At 51.4% G+C, this 22,712-nt stretch overlaps 6 protein-coding genes, 1 non-coding gene and 1 pseudogene across 8 annotated transcripts; 6 read left to right on the top strand and 2 right to left on the bottom strand.

Moving 5' to 3' along the window:
* Nucleotides 1–128: 128 nt before the first annotated feature.
* On the bottom strand, nucleotides 129–1,570 carry CONPUDRAFT_59514 (26S proteasome regulatory complex ATPase RPT4; the record flags this gene model as incomplete). Its single annotated transcript, XM_007772266.1, has 6 exons — nucleotides 129–503; nucleotides 555–890; nucleotides 940–1,175; nucleotides 1,230–1,349; nucleotides 1,401–1,443; nucleotides 1,496–1,570. 6 exons carry the CDS (start codon nucleotides 1,568–1,570, stop codon nucleotides 129–131), a joined length of 1,185 nt encoding a protein of 394 aa, XP_007770456.1.
* A 126-nt stretch (nucleotides 1,571–1,696) lies between these two features.
* Nucleotides 1,697–1,783, top strand: CONPUDRAFT_t76. The gene has a single exon. It is a non-coding gene; the product is annotated as a tRNA-Pro (tRNA).
* Nucleotides 1,784–2,283: 500 nt separating this feature from the next.
* On the top strand, nucleotides 2,284–5,135 carry CONPUDRAFT_83573 (TFP11-domain-containing protein; the record flags this gene model as incomplete). Its single annotated transcript, XM_007772789.1, has 3 exons — nucleotides 2,284–3,248; nucleotides 3,301–3,523; nucleotides 3,578–5,135. Coding segments are annotated over 3 exons (2,657 nt in total), but the record flags the coding sequence as incomplete, so codon positions are not given.
* A 232-nt stretch (nucleotides 5,136–5,367) lies between these two features.
* CONPUDRAFT_138452 (WD40 repeat-like protein) lies at nucleotides 5,368–8,728 on the top strand. Its single transcript, XM_007772788.1, has 17 exons — nucleotides 5,368–5,662; nucleotides 5,783–5,968; nucleotides 6,025–6,088; nucleotides 6,143–6,198; nucleotides 6,246–6,437; nucleotides 6,491–6,547; nucleotides 6,606–6,765; nucleotides 6,824–6,910; nucleotides 6,969–7,034; nucleotides 7,107–7,163; nucleotides 7,215–7,269; nucleotides 7,324–7,409; nucleotides 7,461–7,536; nucleotides 7,584–7,867; nucleotides 7,918–8,289; nucleotides 8,346–8,478; nucleotides 8,527–8,728. The coding sequence occupies exons 1-17, from the start codon at nucleotides 5,579–5,581 to the stop codon at nucleotides 8,582–8,584; spliced, it is 2,073 nt and encodes a 690-aa protein (XP_007770978.1). The 5' UTR covers nucleotides 5,368–5,578; the 3' UTR covers nucleotides 8,585–8,728.
* A 3,847-nt stretch (nucleotides 8,729–12,575) lies between these two features.
* On the top strand, nucleotides 12,576–13,291 carry CONPUDRAFT_59341 (cytochrome c and c1 heme-lyase; the record flags this gene model as incomplete). Its single annotated transcript, XM_007772254.1, has 3 exons — nucleotides 12,576–12,816; nucleotides 12,878–12,992; nucleotides 13,045–13,291. The coding sequence occupies 3 exons, from the start codon at nucleotides 12,576–12,578 to the stop codon at nucleotides 13,289–13,291; spliced, it is 603 nt and encodes a 200-aa protein (XP_007770444.1).
* Nucleotides 13,292–13,652: 361 nt separating this feature from the next.
* Nucleotides 13,653–18,141, bottom strand: CONPUDRAFT_83570 (dihydroxyacetone kinase). The gene is made up of 19 exons (XM_007772787.1): nucleotides 18,073–18,141; nucleotides 17,958–18,006; nucleotides 17,805–17,903; nucleotides 17,652–17,741; nucleotides 17,576–17,593; nucleotides 17,439–17,520; nucleotides 17,372–17,389; nucleotides 17,175–17,321; nucleotides 16,978–17,119; nucleotides 16,590–16,922; nucleotides 16,172–16,529; nucleotides 16,004–16,121; nucleotides 15,233–15,943; nucleotides 14,970–15,179; nucleotides 14,830–14,919; nucleotides 14,433–14,775; nucleotides 14,135–14,379; nucleotides 13,947–14,078; nucleotides 13,653–13,886 (listed from the first exon to the last, which is right to left on the bottom strand). Exons 2-13 carry the CDS (start codon nucleotides 17,968–17,970, stop codon nucleotides 15,595–15,597), a joined length of 1,767 nt encoding a protein of 588 aa, XP_007770977.1. The 5' UTR covers nucleotides 17,971–18,006; nucleotides 18,073–18,141; the 3' UTR covers nucleotides 13,653–13,886; nucleotides 13,947–14,078; nucleotides 14,135–14,379; nucleotides 14,433–14,775; nucleotides 14,830–14,919; nucleotides 14,970–15,179; nucleotides 15,233–15,594.
* On the top strand, nucleotides 18,040–18,112 carry CONPUDRAFT_t77 (annotated as a pseudogene). Its single transcript has one exon. The product of its transcript is annotated as a tRNA-OTHER (tRNA).
* A 157-nt stretch (nucleotides 18,142–18,298) lies between the features above and the next one.
* CONPUDRAFT_127328 (cysteine proteinase) lies at nucleotides 18,299–22,652 on the top strand. Its single transcript, XM_007772786.1, has 8 exons — nucleotides 18,299–18,911; nucleotides 18,962–19,615; nucleotides 19,662–19,735; nucleotides 19,790–20,208; nucleotides 20,262–20,375; nucleotides 20,424–20,507; nucleotides 20,557–21,894; nucleotides 21,951–22,652. The coding sequence occupies exons 1-8, from the start codon at nucleotides 18,340–18,342 to the stop codon at nucleotides 22,512–22,514; spliced, it is 3,819 nt and encodes a 1,272-aa protein (XP_007770976.1). The 5' UTR covers nucleotides 18,299–18,339; the 3' UTR covers nucleotides 22,515–22,652.
* The last annotated feature ends 60 nt before the right edge of the window (nucleotides 22,653–22,712 follow it).

Below are 22,712 nucleotides of genomic sequence, written 5' to 3'. Positions count from 1 at the left end.
ATTACTAATGGGATAAATGTACAGAATAATGCGCAACTGATCGATGTGTCCATGGATTATACCGAGTACTCTAGCTTGGCTTAAGGAGGAGCTCATGAGCCCTAACCAATTATTCGATGAAATCTAGGCTACTTACTTTCGTGCTTCTTTGCGTCACTAACTTTGCGGGCTGCTTTCGTGAGGTCTTCTTGAATGACGTACTCACGATCATCACGTATAGCAAACATGCCAGCTTCAGTGACCACGTTCCGCAGATCAGCACCGTTGAAGGTGTCAGTAAGTTTGACTATGGCCTCGTAATCAATCCCCTCAGCCTTGTTAACGGGCTGAGCGTGAATCTTGAGGATTTCGAGACGGGCTTGCTCGTTAGGTAGGGGGATCTCAATCTTTCGATCAAGTCGACCTGGACGAAGGAGGGCAGGGTCGAGCGTGTCTGGCCTGTTTGTAGCCATGATGAGCTTCGTCTTGCCCAAAGTGTCGAACCCGTCCATTTGGTTAAGCAGCTTTGCGGTGTCAGCCCAGATATTGCATCAGTTTACATTACCTCCACGCACCTCCATGAGCGTCCGCTGAATTTCACGATCCGCACTAGTACCCTCTGAGAAACGCCTTCCGCCAATAGCGTCAATTTCATCCATGAAGATGACACAAGGCTCGTGGTCTTTGGCGTATCCAAACATTTCGCGGACGACACGTGCACTTTCTCCTATATATTTGTCAACGATGGCGGAGGAGACGACTTTGAGGAAGTTTGTGTTGAGAGTAGCGGCAACTGCACGAGCAAGGAGGGTCTTCCCCGTCCCTGGGGGACCGTAGAGAAGAACACCTTTGGGTGGTTTGATCCCCACGCGCAGGAAGAGCTCAGGGCTCATGAGGGGGAGTTCGATGACCTTAAAGGCTGTTGGCTCAGAAGGTTGCATACGCACGCGACGCGCGTACCTCTCTCAGTTCTCGGACCTGGTCGCCGAGACCACCGATGCCTGCGAACGAAGCCCCTCCTGGATCTTCAAGACTCATCTTGTAAACGAGTGGATCAACTTCACGAGGAAGGATACGCATAATAGTGAGGGTTGTCATGTCAAGGGAAACACGGGTATTGGGCTTCAGCTTCTCTGCAGGGACAGCGGGCCGGTATGTCACGACATAGCGCGGGCCAGACGTAGCTTTAACAATGACTGTCAAATGTATGTCAGTCACATCTGCAGGAGCAGAATTTGACCGTTACGTACAGCGATCGTCATCAAGCTGTCTGAGGACTTCCGCAATGATCTGGCCAACAGACTGGACGGCCTTGATATCGTTCTCCGTCTTATCGTACTCCTTCTCAAGATCGCGAAGTGAGAAGCGCACTGGATATCAGGGTAAGATGCGAGTTAGAAGGAAGCAGATCGCGGACGCACAGTTCTTTAAACTTTGGCTAATATGCTCATGTTGCCGCATTTTCTAGACATGCTGGTCAACATACAAACAACGGCGTCGGGAAAGGCATACATACTTCACGGTACGCTGTAAGAGAATCCTTACGACGTTGATCGATTTCACCCGACGATGTTGATGGTTGTGCGCTCATAGTGGCGGAGAAGAAGATAGAGTCAGTGTGCAAGAGCAGGGCGCGCAAGTCAAAGGGAAGGGACGCGTCACTCGCGACCTGCTGTTGACTAATGCTATATAAGTCTGTAACGACGCTTTTGATATCGGCCTGATGGTCTAGTAGTATGATTCCTTGTTAGGGCTTCTCAAAGCAATCTCGAGGAGGTCCCGGGTTCAATTCCCGGTCAGGCCCTACCGTTTTGGTCATTTTTGGTGACGTCGAGCACGCGAGTTGCGATAGGTCGCGGTCCGGGCGTGGCCAAGCCTTCCGGACACTCACAGCTCACCGACTAGGACAACGTTTCTTCAGCCCTCCCTCACTCATCAGCTCTTGTATCCTCCTCATGGCACGTCGAAAACGTGGTTTCTTGGATGACGGCGACTCTGATTCTTCAAACAACTCTGACGACGATGCTCCAGACTTCTCTAACGACCGTGACGCTCGAGACGAATATGCCCTGTTCAACGATCCTTACCAACGCAAGCGCCGCCGGAGAAACGGAAAAGAAGACGCGATCTATGGCGTATTTGGCGATGAAGAAGAAGATGAACTCGAAACCCCCAAAACCAGGGCTGCCAGGAAAGACATGTCAAATGCACCTTCCTTCGTGACGGGAGGTGAGAAGGTTGTTCTGGATAATGAAATGGAGGCGGACGGCCAGGAGAGGGGGCCAGAACACGGAGACAGCTCTGATATGGATGAGGAGGGGGAAGAAGAAGAGGAGGAGGAGGAGGAGGAGGAGAGCGCAGCCTCTGAGGAAGAGGAAGAGGAACTATCGAGACCGCCACCACCTAGGGTCCGGGAGGAAGAAGATGAGGAAGAAGAAATGCCTGCGCGCCCAAGGTTTGGTGGCATAGGCTCAGGACGCTCGGCTCCATCTTCGAATCCGTTTGCAGCGTCATCGTCAAGCATGAACATGTTCACCAAAGCTAGTATAGGTGCTGATTCTGAAACAGCCAACGCGTCGTCTACTAGTGAGGACGCTATACCTACACCTAGAGGTGGCATTGGCTCAAAGGGAGGAATCGGTTCTGGCTTCTCAAAGGGTGGCATTGGGTCTAAATCTAATGGTAACTCTGAACCTCCTGCTGCTTCCCTCCACCTCGGTTCTGTGACTCCAGAACCAGGACCTTCTGCCTCTTTCGAGTCATTCCCATCCGCTTTCGGTGGCCAAGGTCACACACAACGGTCCTTTGTTCGTGCTGCGCCAGCGCCCACCCACAAACCACTCCCTGTTCATGAACAAGCGCACTTCTCAAAGATCGGGGGCTCAGTCGGTGCACGTATGTTGGCCAACATGGGATGGCAGTCTGGCACCGGTCTTGGCGCGGAAGGACAAGGCATCGTCATTCCCATTGAGAGCAAGCTGCGCCCCAAGAACATGGGAATCGCCTTTAAGGGATTCACCGAGAGGACAGAACAGTCAAAACTAGAGGCGCGCCGCAGGGGCGAGGCCGTTAGTGAAGACGAGGAAGAGAAGGTACCCAGGCGAGGGAAGGCGAAGAAGGGGAAGGATACAAAGGAGGCTGCATGGAAGAAACCGAAGAAGGTGAAGACTAGAATCCAACATAAGACTTACGAGGAAATTGTCGCGGAGGCTGGGCAGGAGCAGCCTGCCGCTGGCCTTGGCCAGATCATCGATGCTACCGGCCGTACGGTACGTGAACCAATGCTTGTGCGCTATCTCATACTCACATCTGCATCCCTAGCCTCGGGAAGTTTCCTCCCTGGCTGATGTGTCATTATCGTCTTGGACAACAAGTGATTCGACACGAATAGCCGAAGTCCGACACAATATCCGCCTTATAGCTGACGCCTGCAAAACCGACCTTGATGGTCTGGCACGAGAGGCCAAGTCTTTGGACGACCGGAGGAGATTTGTAGTTCAAGAGGACGCTCGTTTGCGCAAGAAGGTCTCGGATGAAGCGGACCGTGAGTTCTTTGGGTTCTTCGCCACTGCCCACAGCACGGCTAACTTCGTATCAGTCATCTCTCGACTGCAGCGGGTCACATTGGTCGTCGACGATATAGGAACACAAGCGAAGGCATCATCTGCTAGCTACGAAGCAGTTGAAGCACTGGATTTATTCTCCCCCTTGTTCTCAAGGCTTCTTATGGAGTTTCCTTCTGAATTCGAGCGTTATCGCTTGGATGAGATAGTGGTTGCCGCCATCACGCCACTAGTCAGGCGTGCTGTTGTTTCATGGGATCCTTTGATTAACCCGTCTTTGCTTGCATCGACATTCAGGACTTGGAAAGCTGCACTGAAGGTTAATGCCCCTCCGGAACCGCAAAATCAGGTGGACATATACGGCACTCGTACAGTGGCACCGCCACAGATCGAAAAACCTATGACTCCCTTCGAGAGTCTCCTGTGGAATGTTTGGCTCCCCCGGGTCCGTACCACAGTGAACAACGACTGGGACCCATATGATGCTACCCCTGCCGTCAAGCTGTACGAGACTTGGTCCAGCTTTCTTCCTCCCTTTGTTCGAGACAACATACTAGACCAACTCATCCTACCCAAGGTCAGCAAGGCCGTAGCAGACTGGTCGCCAAAACGAATGGGCTCGTTGCAAAGTCTTGTGTTCCCGTGGCTACCTCATCTTGGCTTGCGCATGGAAGATGTCATGAACGAGGCTAAACGGAAGCTACGTAGTGTCCTGCGGTCATGGACGGTCGCGGACGACATACCATCGGACCTTAAGACGTGGAAGTCTGTCTTCGACATTTCTGAGTGGGATGCGACACTACTCAAGTATATCGTGCCCAAGCTTAGTGCGCACTTGCGCTCGGATTTCCGGATCAACCCACGGCAGCAAGACATGACACCCATCCAGCGGATCCTGGGATGGTCCTCGCTGCTCCGTGGTTCCATCCTAACGCAAATATTTGAAAGCACATTCTTCCCACAGTGGCTGGATGTTCTGCACGTCTGGCTAACCGCGCCCCGGGCCAGCTTTGAAGAGGTCGCGCAATGGTACGCGTTCTGGAAGTGCGCGTTCCCAGAAGACGTTCAGCGCCTCCCGGGAATCGAACGAGGTTTCACGCGTGGACTACAGCTCATGAACCAGGCCATTGAGCTTGGTCCCGACGCACCAACGAAACTACCCAAGCCCGATTTCCGCACCGAAACTGCCCTCGCCTCTGCGCGGTCCTCTCGTGCCGGCACACCGCAGCGAGAAGCTAAGAAACCACCACCCGCACGCGTCACGGAGGTCACGTTCAGGGACATCGTAGAGGAGTTCGCAGCGCAGCATAATTTGCTGTTTGTGCCGACCGGGCGTGCGCACGAGAAATCGCGAATGCCTTTGTTCCGCGTGAGCACGACGGTAGACGGGAAGGGCGGGCTGCTTGTGTATGTGTTGGATGACGCAGTGTGGGCTGCGGATCCTGAGACAGGAGACTATCGAGCTATTACTCTGGAGGATATGGTTGTGAGAGCGAATCGGTAGAGTCTCCCTTCTCCAGGACGCTTATAGAGCAACATTGTAACGGTTCAGCCCGATGTGTATGTCGTGTATCTCTTACAATAATAATTCCCAACAACGCGCTTTCGTTTTTACTAAGTAGTACCAGGTCTATAGTACCTGTGGAAGTATCACGGTGGGTGCTATGATGGTATCGACCCAAAATATCGACGGAAGCAATATTTCAAGTCGCGAGGCCGCGTTGACGTCATCAGTATTGGAAATCCAACGCGACTGGGCAAGCATGAAGCGGGTCTGAACGTGCGCGTGAACGGTCACTCGTACACTCAGCTCCCCGCCGTGCTGCTTGCTGTCCTCACTGGCCGTTTTGCGATCGACTTTGCTGCCGTACGCAACCTCTCAGGCTTGCTCAGCTACTATCAGTGTCGACATTAGCCCATCCTAGGCCCATGGTTGGGACCAACCTGCTCTGCTCCTACATCTGACAGCTCCCTCATAGTTTCAGCCGTTTGGCTCCTTCGCAGCGCCCTGCTCCTTGCTCGGCATCTGGATTGAGATGGACGAGGACTTCAAGATGCAAGTTATTGACGTCGACGAATCCGACTCAGATATTGAGTACCTCGGTGAGAACACAGACAAGGTCAATCCCATTCTATTCCTGGACCATTCCTCGTCATTGGCAAGCGTCACTGCTAATGTCCTAAACACTCGTCTCCCCTTCTTATGAGTCTGATTTCCTCGCCCTTTTTTGCCATTGCAGAATCAGAAGCGCCCACGTTCTCCCGCCGATGCCTCCGTGTCAACCTTTCCTAACAACAGACGACCCACAGGTCCAGCACAGCCTTACTCGGACACTGCAGGACCCAGTGTTCGGGCTTACGCGAAACGGAAGGAGGATGCTATTGTCGTCGACTCTGATTCTGACGATATCGTTCCATTATCCAAGGTATGGTCGCTCTTTCAGTCGTGTGCTAGCTCACTGCCACACACATGCTTGCATAGAAACAACGGTTATCAGTTTCGAGTTTTCCAGCACGGGACGTGCACCACTCGAGTGAATCAGCAGGTGCGTCTTCGGTCTCTTCGCCAATGTCATCGTCTCCTACAATCCACGTAAAAGATGAGGAGGAATGGGCGACTTGTCTGGCAGCGTTGGATATTGACGAACCCGCGAATGTACGTTGAAGTCAAATTATCGTTTCTCTTCGCTTATAACCTTCTAGTGGCGCAGTATCCCAGAGCGCAGACTCAAAGCAATTAGTGGCATGATCCTGGACGAACCTGAAGATGACGAAGTACTCTCGCCTTGTAGGCTCCCGTTTTGGGCTTCTCACCATGGATCCCCGGGGCCTTCCAGCGTGATAATAGAACAAATGAAGACGACAGGTTTTGAATGGGACAAAGGCAAGAGCATAGTAAGCGACTTTCTTCCTGGCGGACCTTCGTTTTGCTTAACTCTCCGTAATAGCGTGCCAGGCAAACCCCGCACTCCACCAGGGCCAACAAAACGAAGATTTGGGACATGGTAATCAGTCTTTACTCATAATCCGTAACCTGTTGCATATCATTGATATGGTATTCAGCTCCAGTCAGACTTGGCCCGCCCACCAGTACATGTAAAGCGCCGAACTTTTTCTATACTTGGAGCAGTATCGGGTAGGATCCCCACACGAGAGCTCTACTATGATCTTGGGTTCTTCGTCACTAAGCGAAAGACGACTTCGTGTTACCGAATCGCTCGCAGTAAGTGCTGCATCTATCGTCGCGAGTCGGCCTTTGAATAATGTATCATCATTGTCAGCGATCACGAAAATCGTGCAGTCAGGTCCCACGGCGGTAGCATGCGCCACTGCTGATGCGGGCACTCCTGACCAACCAGAGTCGGAGGGTGGGTAGCCCTTGCAGGTTGCAACGATATGACTATCAGGGCTTATTCTCCGAGGAAGGCGTTATTGATTATAGGTACAACACTGAATGTGGCTCAGCATTAGCCGTTTGGCAACAAGGTCAACGTGAGTGAGGACCTCCTTTTTGCTTCTGTATTTACTATACCTGCTATCCTGCATATAACGCATCTGATACAGTATCCCGAATGGACGATCAGGAGAGAAACCATTGGCGATTTAAAACCGAAGGGCAAAGTAAGTGACAGCCCTCTGGACTCATTGTTTCTGGCCATGACATGTATCAAGATCTGGTGGCAATGAAGTGGTATACTGTCAACGACGTAGTTTTTCGGCCTCGCAGGTATCTTAGTTTTCTTTCATGATCAAAACGGGCTGCTAAGAAAGTATAATACAGGCCTTCTGAATTCCTTTCTGCGGGTAATGACCCCTCAATCATATTGTGGAAAGCATCAAATGATGGACTTCGTCCTATGAAACAAAGTAATGCTATTACTCGTTCCAAATGTCTTGATTGTGCTCATTGGCACGCAGTTAAAACGACGGGTGTACCGCTGGGCCTAAGCTTTAAACCCGGAGATTCTGTACTGGCTGTTGGTATGGATGATGCGTAAGGCAGCAAACTGTAACTTTGAGTAATGCTAAATAAGCCATCAGGTCTATCTCCCTGTATAACTCCTTGGGAGCCAAAGTGACTAACGTCGATCGCCAGTTTGGTGTGACACACACTGCCAAGTGTCGCTGTCTGGAGTGCAAGGGCCATGCCACTGGAGCGATGGCATGGGGCATAAACTCGAGTTCTGACATGCTTTTCGCATCATCAGAGCCATATAATGATGCCTTTCGTCATGGATGGCATCGAGGATGGAATATTCGAACTAAGGACATGATTAAATTCAACGTTGGCGAGGCTGGTGACGATTTAGTGGTTGACCCTTCTGGTATGCACTTATAGCTGTCTCTTTGGAAGCGTTCTTTAACACCTCTACAGGCACGACTGTTGTACTGATCACAAGAGGACATAATGACTCCCATCCTTTACGGATGTTTGACCTTCGAGCAAAATCTCGCGATGAGCCTCACACGATGTTTGAATTGCGTCCTTTTGAGAGCAAGGATGCAGATAACAAGGATGCAGAGGTAAGGCACACGTGCTACAGCCCCGATGAACTATATTTGGCCATTGCACGAAGTGATAATACTACGGATGTCTATGACAAACGTATGCTTGGGCGCGGACCTTTGCACATTCTCCGACATGGGCATGGTCCAAGCAAGGCGGAGAAGTATGGTGTGCAGCGAGTACACTGGTTGACGGGAAGGGATGGAAGGAGGACCGGGCTCTTGACTGGTGGTGATGATGGTACATTCACCCTCATTGTGCTTGTTGCCCTCTGGAATGGGCTGATTCTTTCACAGGTTGCGTACGGTTGTGGGATTTGGGTTTGGCTATGGACGACCATGGTCAGGGTCGCATACTCGCTCAGATGGATGGTGGGATCGCTAATTTCTCTGCCGGGGATCCGTGCAACGGTGAGATTCGGCTTATAGTGTAGGTTGAAATAGTCGATATCCTCTTCATCACTGAACATTTGCGCAGAGGTGACAATGATGGCCGGGTTCACATGTACGATGATTTTGAGGATGATATCTTCTAAAGGTACTGTGTTTATCGCTGATTATATTACTGCATATACTATACCTTATCTTGCAAAATCCTGAGCTCCCTTTTCTTGATATAACCTCCGGCCCAGCGCTAGCTCCTTGACAGTTTATTACTTCTCATGGACTTATTATAAACGTTTACGCCTGTGTACACGAAGTACTGACGGACGGAAGCAATTCCGAGCCGCGAGGCGCGTCGCTAGTAATATTGGAAATCCAACACGACATCGGCGCGTGGTTCCTGGCGCGGTCAGTGGCGATATCATAGCCTCTCTCACTCGCACAACTCAGGCCCCCGTCGTGTCGCTTGCTGTCCTCACCAGGTTGTTTGTGATCGACTTCGCTGCCGTACGCAACCTCTCGGGCTTGCTCTATTACTATTAACGTCGACGCTCGTCCACTCCCTGCTCATGCTTGGTACCAACCTGCTCTACCCCTAAGTCCGACAGTTCCCTCAAATAGCTTCAGCCTCCTGGTTCCTTTCCCCTCGCTCCTTGCGCATTATCTAGGCTGAGATGTGTACGGAGATCAAGAAGGAAGTCATAGATGTTGACGAATTCGACGCAGATATTGAGTGCCTCAGTGAGAACACAGGCAAGGTCAATCCTAATCTATTCCCGGCTCGCTCCTCCTCGACATTGGCAAGCGTCATTGCCATTGCCCAAAAAGCTCGTCCCCTCTTGCTCCGAATCTGACATTCTCGCCGCTCACCTGGCTATTCTTGCAGAAGCGCGCGCGTTCTCCTGCCGATGTGTCCGACTCACCCTTTCCGAACAAGAGGCTGGCCACTGGCTCAACACAGCCCATATCGGCCTCGCCGAGGGTCAGTGCTAGTGCCTCTGGGAAACGGAAAGAGGATGCTATCATCATTGATTCTGACGACGAGATTATCCCAGTACCACCACCAAAGGTATATTGTCTTCGAGATTGAGTGATAGTTTGCTACTACACGTCCGCACAGAAACAACGGTTGTCTGATCCCAGCATGGACCGCAACGGCGAATGCGCAGCCTCTGCTTCACTCTCTTCGTCGCAGTCGCAGTATCACACCACTCGTTCCAAGGACGAGGATGAGGAAGACTGGGCAACCCAAATGGCATCTTTGGATTTGAACGACTCTTCCAATGTGCGCCGAAACTGCTGTCGGTACTTTGTGTGGCTCATAGCTTTGTCAGTGGTACCCTGTGTCAGATCGTGAGGTTGCAGTGCCAATGAACGTGGCCTCGGACGAGCCTGATGACGAAGAACAACTTCCACCCCTGCGACACCCAGTTTGGGGCTCTCACTACGGATCGCCTGCGCCGCTGAACAAGATGACCAAACAATTGGCGACAATGGTTTTAGACGATGCTCAATGGAAGGGCAAGGTATGCAGCTTTACTCCGTGCATGTTCGCCTGGTCAATTATCCCCCTGTCAGCGTGTTGAAGACAGGATGTCTTTTCCCAACGATGTCAAAAAGATGAAAGTGTGGGACCTGGTATGTGAAATCCCTATCTTATGGAACAAAACATTGAAGCTGGGAGCTGTTATCGATGGTTCGTCAGTTGAAACTCGATATATCACGTCCACCAGTACGCACTAGACGTCGAGCATTTCCTGTGTTGGGAACAGCGTTTGGTAATGCTCCTACGCAAGCGCTTTACTATGACCTTGGCTTCTTTACCACCAGGCGGAGCAGGAATCCGTGTCATGAAATCTCGGGCCGTATGTCCTACTTTTGTTTGTCTAGCATCACTATTGATATTCTATTCACTCCAGCGATTGCAAAGGTTACTCAAGACCCTCAGGTGGTAATCGCATGCGCCTCCGCTTTAACAGGTGACCCTGACTACACCGACTCAGACAATGGTGAACAGTCTCTGCAATCAACAAGGTTTTGCGCTAAATTGATCTCAAGAACAACCGGTTTCCATTTACAATACAGAGGCTGGTTCTGCCCTGACAGTTTGGAATAGAGGTCAACGTAGGTGAACTTGTTCTTCGTTCACATCCTTCCGTTTCACACCGGCTCCCGCTGGAACAAGTGCGCAGGTTGAAAGAGCATTGGCGAAGCAGGCAGACAGCAAGACGTGAGTATTGATTAGTTGAAGTGACTCACTTTTTTTCACGACTTGACTTTTGTGAAGATGAGCCCGCCAAAAAGTTCTACACTGTGAACGATGTGGCGTTTTGCCCCAGCAGAGGCAGGTGAGCTGTGAAATCGCCTGTACAGCACAATATCACTAAATTATACTACAGTACACCTGAGTTTGTATCCACGGGCAATGATTGCACCATAAACTTATGGGGGATGAGAGAGGGCGAGTTTGAATGTGTCAATGCAGGTAAGTTTCTTATAAATCGCAACGGTATCGGGTTTACCCATCCAAAATAGTCGCTACTGAAAGAGCCCCATTGGATTTGCGCTTCAAGCCTGGTGATACAACACTAGCAGTAGCCATAGGTGACGGGTAAGACGATGGTCCTCACAACCTAGTCAGAGACAATGTCGCTGATGGTTACAGGACCGTTTCCATATTCTCGTCTTTTGAAGCCACGACTGAAAAGGCTGACTGGAAACCCTACGTCTCCCACTGGTCTTGCAAGTTGCCACCAGCCACCGGAGTGATGGCTTGGGGAGCGCATTCCACCTCTAATCTGCTGTTCGCTTCCACAGAGCCATACGATGACGACGAATTCATGGGATGGCACCGAGCCTTTGACGTTCATGCACAGAAAACAGTGATCAAACTCAGTGTTAATGAAGCTGGGGACGACATGGCTATAGATCCCACTGGTACATCCCTCTCGCTAGCTCGCCGAATCCACGATTGATTTCTACCAGGCGAGCGATTGGCTCTTGTCACTCGAGCTGAGGATGGGTCACACCCGCTGCGGGTGTTTGATATTTCGGACAAGTCAGCAATGCTTGTGGAACAACTCAATCTGCGTGCATTCAAGAACAACCACGCGGAAGTTAGGCACGCGTGCTACAGCCCCGACGGTATTTTCTTGGCACTCGCTCGTAGCGATAACTCTGCGGATGTGTACGACTCACGGATGCTTGGGAGTGGGCCGATATACACGCTTCGACATGAACCTGGCGTCCAGTGTGATGATCAACTGTATGGTGTGCAGCGAGTACATTGGCTGATGGGAAGAGATGGGAGGAGGACGGGTCTGTTGACCGGGGGCGATGATGGTAAGCTTGCTAAATTACTGTTATCATTGCGTGCTGATTACTCCTTGGAGGTTGCGTACGGCTATGGGATTTAGGTTTGGCTATGGATGGTCAACATCAAGGTCGAGTGCTCGCCCAAGCCGATTGGGGCATAGGCGACTTCTCTGTAGGAGACCCGTATAATGATGAGCATCGGCTTGTTGTGTAAGTTGCGAGCCTCCGCGTCATCCTCAGTACTAATTGTTTATGCAGGGGTGACTGTGGTGGTTGGATCCACACTTATGACTTTGAGGATGGCGTGTTCTGATATCTTATTGCTGATTATATACCACGATATCTGCTTTGAAATTGAACGCTGCTTGGTTAACATTATAAATTGTTCCATTATTGCACACGACGCCTGCCAGTGAAAGCTTCAAGATACTAGCTACGACTGTAATGGTGTTCGACCGCTATGTAGTAGCTCAGGGGTTATAGAGTGGCAGCCAATCAGAGTGAGAGCGAATGAAATTAGTCCGATGCCAAAAGAGGTGATGAGGTAGTTGCCTCCGATTTTCTGACGGACCTTGTCTGTTAGCCACTTCTCTCCGAATCCTCCCCGCCCACTACACACTCCCTTTGTCGACGATGGGTCAGACAACTTCTTCACCAACACAGGCGACCCCACCCTCGAGCTGCCCAATGCAACAGTCTCAACCGAAGCCCGTCGAGCAAGCTCCCGCAGGCTGCCCGATGCACCAGAACGATGCGCCTCCGCCAAATGCAAGTGGCGGCGGCGGCGGGTGCCCAGTAGATCACTCGGCTTTAAACCCGCTTAACCAGATGCCGAACCTCTCGCAAGCTCCTGCGGCGTCGCAGACGGCAGAGTTGCCCATTGAGCGCACAATCTCTTCCATTCCGCGCGAAGAAGGGTCCAAATGGGAGTACCCGTCCCCTCAGCAATTTTACAACGCTCTTGTGCGTAAGGGATGGGAGACACCCGAGGAGCACATTGAGACGATGGTGGATATTCATAATTTCCTGAATGAGCAAGCCTGGTTGGAGGTGCTCAAGTGGGAGAGACGTGTTGCTGAAAAGTGAGTATCCTATATTTTCTCTTATTTTTACCCGCCATTTTAAATAAGTTGGCAGGGGCGATTCAATACCTCAACTTGCGCGCTTCCAGGGTAAGCCAGGAGAGGTATCTCCAAAGGCACGGTTCTGGTTGTTTGCTGGATGGCTGTTCCCGTCCAGGTTCAAGTGCGTCGCACAGACCAGACTGCTTGACGTATATATTCTAAAATCCTTGCAGCAATGAGCCCCCGTTCGATCGCCATGATTGGGTTGTTCGCCGCCCCAGAACAGGTGAAGAAGTACGCTATGTCATCGACTACTACTCTGCACCACCAGAGCCAGACGGCTCGCCAGTATTCTCGCTAGACGTGCGGCCCGCAGTCGACAGCTTCTCGAGCGTGAAGGAGCGAATCGCCGTTGCAACGGAGGAAGCTTGGGCTAACTTCAAAGAGAACAACAACTCGACCGGGCCGGCGCGGTCTTAAGATCCATAGATATTGCTCGGATACCACATCTCAGTCTTGTTTTGTTATTATATTAGAGCTATATATTATGGGTCATAGTGCTGTATTTGCCGCCAGGATTCTTCGGTGACGACTTGTCAAGAGTTGATGTGGTTTCCCTGACTCGACGGTCGTGGGTGAAATAGGGGCAAATGATTTTATTGATCACGTGCGTGGAATATTTTCCTATGTCCGCTCCGGAGACGCGGGAATTTGACCCAGTGTCACCTCGAGCTCCAGACCCTCGTCCTCTCTCTGCCCATAGACGATGCTCCCCCGCAACCTCCGTAGTCTCATAGCGACTCAGCGCGCTCGCGCCGTCCCCGTTCACCATGTGCCATTCCGGATACAGAGGGCTGCTCCTGTCACTCTTGGGGCCCGTTCATTTCATGCGTCTTCGTCTCGGAGGAACGAAATACCAAAGTCACCCTTTCAGACGTTCGTGGAGGTACTCAGGGAGGAGCTCCAGAAGAATAGGGAGCTCCAGGACAACATGAAACAGCTGCAGGGTGATGTCAGCAAAATCCAGGACCTTGAGGCAATGAAGAAGGCACGCGAGGCTTATGAGCGGGCGAGGGTGCGTAATTCCACGCGAAAGCACTGGCGATTTTGTGCTGAAACAATGCTGGGTAAATAGCTTGCGTCGAGCATCAAGGAAAACCCTCGACTCCGGGTAGCAGCAGAGCAGCTGCGAAAAAGCGGAGTCAAGGTTGGCGATGCCGTCTCCGAGGCTCTCAGGACAATGGAAGAAAGCGAAATCATGCGCGCCGTACGCGGTTACATACATTGATTTTATTTTGAAGATAGCTTATACCAGGGTCACAGATATCTCGAGCCACCAACACCGTCTCAACAACTATTGCGAAGTCGACAGAGCCCATTCGTAATACTGCGGCTTACAAGGCTTTCTCCGACACGCTCATTGACGCGTTGGATGATAGCGGCAGTGCAAAGCATGCAGGCTACGAGGAGAAGGAGGCCCGCCGATTGCGAAGACAGATCCGTCTTGCCAAGGCTGGCAAAAACAGAGGATTTGGCTCAGGCGCTACGTTTGTCGAGGAGGATCCAGAGTTCGTTTGAATGCTCTGCTGTCCCAATTCGTATACTAAACTCCATCTCACAGAGCTGGCCAAGCCATGGTCCTACATAAGGACTCGCCACGGCAGGAAGCATGGAACAAGATGAAGGAGAACAATCCTGTTCTACGGCGTCTTGTGGAAATGCGCACGGCGTACGACGAATCTGAGAATCCAGTCGTTATGTCCGTGCGTGGTGTCACTGATACTATCGGTTCGTGGTTCGACGAGAACGAGACGGCGCGGGTAACGCGTCTGATGCGCATGATGGATCCGAGCTTCACGCGTGAGGCATTCGAGCGCGAGCTGAGAGAGTATATTGTGCCCGAGGTCGTGGACGCGTACCTTAGCGCAGATCAGGAGTCGTTGCAGAAGTGGTGTGGAGAGGCCGTGAGTTTCTGTCATGGATAATCCGTCGTCCGTAATGGCTGATGAATTTCGCAGACGTATAATGTGCTGTGGGCAACAATGGAGCAATACCTGAAGCAGGGTCTTATCAGCGACAGCAGAGTACTTGATATCCGTCAAGTTGACGTGAGTGTCATACATTTTATCTCTCCGCCATATGCTAACCGGAAGACCAGGTTTCCGACGGCAAAATCCTCGAGAACGACGTGCCAGTATACGTCATCACCTTCGCCACACAGGAAGTGCTCTTGTTCCGCAATGCCAAGAATGGTGAAATCGTTGTTGGTGCCGAGGACCGTGTCGAGCAGTGCATGTACGCCGCCGTCGTCACGCGGATACGAGAGGAAATCAATGATGAGCTCACCGGCGGTTGGAAGATTGTTGAGGTTCGTCTTGCCTAAACCAATACAGCAGCTAACATGACTAACAAATGTAATAGATGGCTCGACGGTCCGCCCGCGCATATTTGTAGACTTCGTTTTTGGGCCGCTTTACTTACGTGCTTTCCCGCTGCTATTAGTAGGATCCTTAATGACCCCACACCACCACTCACCGCTCACTTTGCTCTCCATTATTAACACAGCATATTATCATACGTTACTGGTTCTTTGGTTATAGAATGCCCACGCATACATACTTCAATAGCAATTCGGCCCTCGCGATGCAGTGTCTCAACCTGAGTGCAAATCCATAGAGTTCTCATAATCCAATCTCATATGAGTCTTGACAATACTGATACATTCCAGCGGCTTAAGGTCTGCTATTGTACATGTATATTCTCCCTTCTCATCGTCAATTTCTCTACAGAGCTTCGAGAACAACCTTGACTCCCCAAGCGCCGGGATCAGGAATCTTCTCCGCTCTGAGACGCTCGCCTTCGACGTATGCACTACGGCCTGCTTTGGCCGCGAGGTTGGCAGTTTCCTCAGCTGCGGACCCTGCAGCCTTGACGGCGAACGTGAATCCCTGGGACAGGTTACTAACGAATGCTGCAAGAGGGTCGACGAGAGTGCGCGAGGGAGGACGGGCACGAGTGTACGTGTACAGCCTATCGAGTGCGCCTCGGAGGGCTTTCTCCCAGGTCGCAGAGGTCGCTTCAGAGCCAGAGGCGCTGGTGATCAGGTTCTGTGCTAGCGCAGAGAAGAAGATCCTAGGCAGTTGTAATTATTAACCTTAATGTCAGTAGCGGTCAATATCACGATATGCGCACGAGTAGAGTGCTCCGCTGGTCCCTCCCATGTTATTTTCTGCGACATCAGCAATGGTGATCGCACTGCCGACGACATCCTCTCCGGTGATAACGCCCTCTTCGAGCTTCTTGAGCACAGCTAGACCCATGGTGAACAGCATAGGCGGTGAACGTCAACGAAAAGTTTACCTGAAGCACCCGCCTTGAGTGTTAGCCCGCAATCGCCGTCGCCTGCAATGCTGTCCATCCTCGTAATTTCAGGTTCGGCAGCAACAAGTGCTTCGCATGCCTTCTTGAGGGCCTGGTTGAATATCGTCGGGTTCTCCGCTTTCAGCTTCGTGTCACTCTTGTTGGAATCAGACGCCAGGGCTACTCGTGAAGTGGCAGCCACAGCAGATGGCTGAGCCTTGGACGACCATACCCAGCCAGGCGTGCTCGTTTCTTGATCCAGCAGCGACAGAATGAGATCAGAGGAAGGAGCGGACGTCTCGCTCGCACCGGGAAGAAGCAAAAGTGTGATGGAGAACCCAGGCATATTCAAGCTGGACTATTGACGAATGTATTGGGCTCAAAGGGGGTGCGTCAAGAACATAGAATTGAGACTTACCATGAAGCTACCAGACAACACGCGCTCTACTTTGATTCCGGATGCGCCAAGCGCACGAGTCGTCTCACCCGTGACGGCTCCAAGCTCAAGAGCACTCAAGCCGCCGAGGTTGTTGACAAGGAGCACAACCCGATCTTGCCTCCCGCCTTTGAAAGGAACAAACGAGCGCTCTGCATCGGAGGTGGAGATTATCATCTCCAGAAGGCTGGGAATGAGCTCGTTCAGAGGCGGAACTGGGGAGACGCGGCGAAAGCCACTCTCGTTGTGGATTCCCAGCCCAATCTCAAGTTCCTGCGCACCGAGATGACTTTCGGGAACAGCTGTTCCTGGGACCTGTAAGGCGGTTTCTCTAAGCATATAGCTAATGTCTGAAGGTGACCAACTATACATGACAGTGCTCGAGACCGACACCTATGGTCCCGAGACGAGAGGTAACGTATTGCGCGGTGTTGTAGACTTCGTCAAGCGATGCACCTCGATGGGCCAAGGCACCAGCAATTTTGTACACAAGACAAGTGCCCGCAAGGCCTCTAAGGGAAGGGTATGAGAGATCGACTGCAAAACAATGGTCAAACTCGGCGCTACCTTCGACCAACGATGCTTCCTTGTGTCTTCCCAACGGCGACGTCATCAGCCACGATCACAAACTTGACCTTGTCGGCTTTCTCTGGATGAGCAGCGGCATAATGTTCCTTTGCCAGTCCGAAGTTGAGGATATCCCCCGTATAGTTCCTTATTTGCCTATCAGGTTGTCGCCGTACACAAGTGAAATTTCAGCGTACTTTACTACGATCAAAGTCCTGCTCTTGAGGTCAGTGCGGATCATAAGACTCGACATAGCTTACTCGCCCTTTGTCATTGTCTACCAAGTTGATAGCCTGACGAACCTGACTCGCACTGGGTGAAGCAAACACATTTCCACAGACGGCAGCTGTTGTTATTAGTGATGTTGACAATCGTTATTAGCTTTGCTGGAGCGGACATACCCGTCAACATGCCCTCCCCTAAAGACAAGTTATTGACGTCAAAAAAAACATGAAATGGTTCGTCATTTCGCCTTACCAACAAAACCGGGGTGGGCCGGCTCGTGGCCAGATCCCCCACCGCATACAAGAGCGACCTTGGAACGGTTAGGAGAAGCGATGTGCACAACTGTGCCGTTCCAGTTGGAGGGTTACGATGAGAAAGATTTTTGACTGTCTAGGCGATGTTTACCTTTATTCGCTTCATCAAGGGCGATCTGGGGATTAAGAGCACATAGTCCTCGCAGAGAGTCAACCACGAGAGAAGGCGGTGTGTTGAGAAAGTGTTTGCCTTGAGAGTAATGATCTCAACACGACGCACAGCCAGTTGCAACGCGATCCTTACTTTGTACGACCATTACAAGTGCTCAATTTTTACAAAAAGCAGGATTTATCTTTAAAGGAGAATCAAGTGAATTTGATCGACAGCCTGAATAGTTTAATAGGTTAAAACGGCTTACTTGTAATAAGCTAATAGCGGTTCGAGTCCGGTAATGGTGGTGGTGGTTCAAGGTGAGGGTGAGCAAGTACGGACGGGGCATAGCTGCATGAGCTTGTGTGCGCATGACCAGGTATGACCACCGCTGTATAGATCGGATAGGCCCGCGCGGCGCGAGCATAATCTCGAGCCAAGAGAGGAAATTAGCCTGTAAGGGACACGCGTCAACGACAAAGGCAGACAGACGCCATCTCATCATATTTCCCGATCCCTGCTTTTGGTCAATGTCATGCACGGTCTCCCCTCTCCTGCTGACTCGCCCTCATCTATACCCGCCGACTTGACCACTCCAGTTCAGAGCAGAAAACGCCAACGCTCCGTATCCATGGATTCCGAACACTCATCAGCCTCAGTCAAGAGATCGGCCTCTGAAGGCCCTTCCAACGGCAGTGGCGTGCTCAACTCAGAAGACCACAACAAGGAAGATCGAGAAGCCTGCGAGATAGATGCCTACATGGCAGAGCAGGGAGAGGCAGACCAGGACACAATAACCCTTCAGTATCCCTACCCATCCTCCGATGAGCTCACCGTGCCGCAGAAACTGGTGTACATCAAGGAGCGCCGTAACAGGCCCATGGCTGTAGGCGATACGTGGTATATTGTCTCGAGACAGTGGTACAGGAGATGGGAGGCTGCCTGCGAGGGAAGGATAGACAAGGATGGCAGCGTCGAAGAGAAAGACGTTGGGCCAGTCGACAACTCTTCTCTTGTTGACAAGGACAAGAATCTCACCTCTTCTTTGGTCGAGGGCATCGACGTTGAGTTCCTACCCGAAGATGCATGGCAGTCGCTGGTGATGTGGTAAGCACTGCGCGATCGTGCATTTACTCTCAATGCTCAGATGCGACCAGGTATGGCCAGCCCGTACACCCATTGCCGCGTAAAGTCATCGCCAGGGGCGTTCTGCAGGAACCTACCTTAGAACTCCGTCCCCCCCGGCTGAAAGCGCTGATTCTGAAAAACTTAGAGTCTGGTGATGTGGCTGGCCCTCCACCTTGTTACGTGACACTATCCACGAAAGATTCTCTCAAGCGGCTTTGCCGGGAACTGATCACGGCTGTGAGCCCACAGGTCAACGCTCCCTACAGGGTATGGAAGGTTGATCCCGCCGAGCTCAGTGGATCACAAATCCCAGTGTCCAAATTCTCATCCTACAACCCAAAACTTCTGGAGGAAAGTGACAGGTCTTTGGAAGACTCCCTAATCGAACCGGACGATCCATTTGTTGTTGAGTTTCAGGAGAACGGTGCCTGGCTGGTTGATGCGACTCAGGTTACATCTTCCGCTGCCGACATGCCTCCCCCACTATTCAGCTCAGAAAATGACTTTTTCAGCCGTCTGGGCAATAGAAGTAGCTCATCCTTTGGCGCTGGCACACAGTCTACGTTACTTAGCAGTACAAAGACTTTTACGCCGGCCAAGCCATCTGCCTCGACCTCGACAGGTTTTACCAGATCGCTGAACAAACCAATACAGATGCCTGGTACCTTGGGTCTCGGAAACATGTGCGTAGACCCGAGATCCACCCTTTTCGAGCTAACCTTCGCAAAGGGGCAATACATGTTTTATGAACTCTGCCCTACAATGTCTGGCGCATAACAAGGAGCTGATGGATTACTTCCTTTGTGAATCTTGTTGACCGTAGCTGAACGATGTCCTATGCTGACGATTCCTTATAGTTGGCGTATATCACCAAGAGCTCAACCCTGACAATCCCCTTGGCATGCAAGGCGCTATAGCCGAGGCTTTCGGTGCTCTGGTTGACAAGATCTGGGCTACAAACTCGACTATGTCTTCTTATTCTCCTCGAGAGTTCAAGATGGCACTTCAGCGGTTCGCCCCCCAATTCAGTGGCTATCAGCAGCATGACTCTCAGGAGCTAGTTGCGTTCTTGCTGGATGGCTTACATGAGGATTTGAACCGGGTCTTGAAGAAGCCTTACGTCGAGAAACCTGACTGGGATGGTGGTGGAGATGTGGAGCTTGTTCAGCTGGCACAGAAATCGTGGGACGGGTATAAGCTCAGAAACGACAGTGTCATTGTCGACCTTTTCCAAGGACAGTACCAAAGTACGCTGGTGTGCCCTGAATGCCAGAAAGTATGTTTCTTGTCTGCCAATAAGTGGACTAATCACCCATTGCCTGATGCCAGATCTCGATAACGTTCGATCCTTTCATGTATCTAACACTCCCTCTTCCTATCACGAAGAAGTGGAGGGGCACCGTGTACTATGTTCCATGGGACACCGAAAGGCCTCACTACAAGGTCTGTCACTTGCCACTACACACCATCTACATACTCATGCTACCGAAGGTTCTCGTCGAGGTTGGGCGTGACTCTTCGTTCAAAGAGCTACGAAACCAAGTAGGCAAGTACATGAACACTCCACCAGAGAATGTGAGTAGCCTCTTCCCATTTGTCCAGTGAAACTTCATTCGCTCTTCAGCTCCTCACGCTGGAAATCTTCAACAACCGTTTCTACAAAAGTCTCGACGATAACGTTCTTGTTGGAGACATGTCAGACAAAGACATCATTGTTTGCTTTGAGCTTCCATGCCATGCTCAACAGAGTCGGACGTACAAAAAGAAGCCCGAGGATCCCATACTTGTCCCCGTGTTCCTGACGGACATAGCGCCCACAAGATCGACAACATATTCGTTCAACCGCGGACCCTCGTACTTTGGTTACCCGTTCATCATTGCCGTCGAACAGGAAGAGGCGAAGACAGTTGAAGACATTTATGCTGCTGCTGTTCATCGTCTTCAGCGGTGGACCGATCAGGCAAGGGATCTATTTAGATGGGAAGTTGGACCAGTCGTTGCCCCTATCCAGATCACAGGTAGTGCGCCACCCAAGGACACGCTCACGGAGATCAAAGAGAATGGTGATGTCATTCCTGTAGCGCCCGAGGAAGGGGATATCGCTGACCAGAAGAACGTCCTGCACGAATCGGAGGTGGTCGAAGAAAAGATGGATACCACTGCTGATGAAGATGTTCCCCACATTGTTGGTGTCAAACCAGACATATTCAATTTGCGTCTCCAAATCAATCACAGGGACTTCGGTTCTGGATTCGGCGGGTACGGTGCTACTGCGCCACGTTATGAGACCTGGGAAGATCGCCAAAAAGAGGTTGAGGACGGGAGCTCGCTGCTCCGAGAGGGCGATGCGTTGTTCTGCGAGTTTGACGAGAACATGAAGGCCTATTACTTCGGCGAAGGGACTCAGAACGAACATGCTCGATGGGACGCCTGGGAGTTCTTTGAGCACCCTGACCTGATCGAAGCCAGTAAAGCTGCTGCCGAAAAGAAGAATATCACGCTTGGTGACTGCTTGGCCGAGTTCACGAAAGAGGAGCAGTTGGGCGAGGATGACTTGTGGTACTGTCCCAAATGCAAGAAACACCAACAGGCGACGAAGAAATTCACTTTGTGGAACGCGCCAGACATCCTTGTTGTGCATCTCAAACGATTCAGTAACAGCCGAGCCATGCGCGATAAGATCGACGCCCTGGTCGATTTCCCAATCGAAGCCCTCGATCTGACCGACATGGTTGGTGAGCGGAAGGCGACAAGAAGGCTTGCGGAGAGTGGTGTAGATGTACAAACATTGGGGCTTGAAAACGACGATGACCCTCTCCTATACGACTTGTTTGCCGTTGACGAACATTTGGGCGGTCTCGGTGGAGGGCATTACCGAGCTTACGCCCATCACTACGGAACCGACAAATGGTATCATTTCGATGACTCCTACGTGACAGAGTCAACAGCGGAACAGTCAGTGGTATGCCACTTTCAGCTTCAGGCAAGGTGCCATTATTGACCTGTTCTCGTGTTCAGAACGCGAATGCATACCTCCTTTTCTACCAGCGGCGTAGCAGCAGGCCTCTTGGCGGAAAATCGCACACAAAGATCCAAGAGTTCCGCCAAAAGGTACAGGAAGAACAACTGCAGCGAGAGGCCGCTGCTGCAGTGTCCGAAGGAAACCAACTCCCGACACCGCCAAGTGAATCGACCACGCCAGCGTATGTTTCAACCCGTCAGACCAGTGTCGCCAACACTGGCTGGCTCACTCCACAGTCGAACTCCAGATCATCACCGGACTCGTCTCCACCGCCACCCGATGAAGGTGACCCACCGCTTTTCGAGGAATTGGAAGACATGTCTTCCAATCCGCTCGAACATGTAGCTGCCCGAGACTTTGACTTCCCCGACCCCTCAAATCTCGCCTCTCCGTCCTCGTCAGTTGAGGCTGAACCCGATCGCGACGATGAGCACATCGAGAACCTCAACTCCCCAGACATGGGCTGGCCCGCTCCCGGGCCAGTGGCTAGTACACAGGGCGAGTGGGTGAACGATGATGCAGACCCGTTTTCCGATGCCAACTCTCAAGGTAGAAGGTAGAAGTTATGCAGGCACTAGTGATCATGAAGTCGGCGAGATGCATACCTGGACGATTGAAGTAGAGCGCGTCGAGTTTAATCTACGCCATAATTATGTATCGTACGTATCCTAGACTCGAAGTAACAAACTTAACTGAGCTTCGACTCCGGATCCCATGTAAGTATGTTTGTAACGTGTGTATCATACTGCAATATTGAG

The sequence above is a fragment of the Coniophora puteana genome (assembly GCF_000271625.1).
Source record: "Coniophora puteana RWD-64-598 SS2 unplaced genomic scaffold CONPUscaffold_9, whole genome shotgun sequence".
NCBI lineage: Eukaryota > Fungi > Basidiomycota > Agaricomycetes > Boletales > Coniophoraceae > Coniophora > Coniophora puteana.
The sequence above is the reverse complement of the archived record's forward strand: the minus strand, read 5'-3'. Positions and strand labels throughout refer to the sequence as shown.

What these genes read in the sequence shown, in the direction of transcription:
- CONPUDRAFT_83570 (XM_007772787.1), bottom strand. An exon ending in CCTTGATGAAGCGAATAAAG is followed by an intron (nt 17,742 to 17,804) that starts GTAAACATCGCC and finishes GGAACGGCACAG; the next exon opens with TTGTGCACATCGCTTCTCCT. An exon ending in GGAAGCATCGTTGGTCGAAG is followed by an intron (nt 17,120 to 17,174) that starts GTAGCGCCGAGT and finishes CCCTTCCCTTAG; the next exon opens with AGGCCTTGCGGGCACTTGTC.
- CONPUDRAFT_138452 (XM_007772788.1), top strand. Translation starts at nt 5,579, where the DNA reads ATGGACGAGGACTTCAAGATGCAAGTTATTGACGTCGACGAATCCGAC. An exon ending in ATATCGTTCCATTATCCAAG is followed by an intron (nt 5,969 to 6,024) that starts GTATGGTCGCTC and finishes ATGCTTGCATAG; the next exon opens with AAACAACGGTTATCAGTTTC. An exon ending in TTTAGTGGTTGACCCTTCTG is followed by an intron (nt 7,868 to 7,917) that starts GTATGCACTTAT and finishes ACACCTCTACAG; the next exon opens with GCACGACTGTTGTACTGATC.
- CONPUDRAFT_127328 (XM_007772786.1), top strand. Translation starts at nt 18,340, where the DNA reads ATGCACGGTCTCCCCTCTCCTGCTGACTCGCCCTCATCTATACCCGCC. An exon ending in ACCTTGGGTCTCGGAAACAT is followed by an intron (nt 19,616 to 19,661) that starts GTGCGTAGACCC and finishes ACCTTCGCAAAG; the next exon opens with GGGCAATACATGTTTTATGA. An exon ending in TGAACACTCCACCAGAGAAT is followed by an intron (nt 20,508 to 20,556) that starts GTGAGTAGCCTC and finishes TTCGCTCTTCAG; the next exon opens with CTCCTCACGCTGGAAATCTT.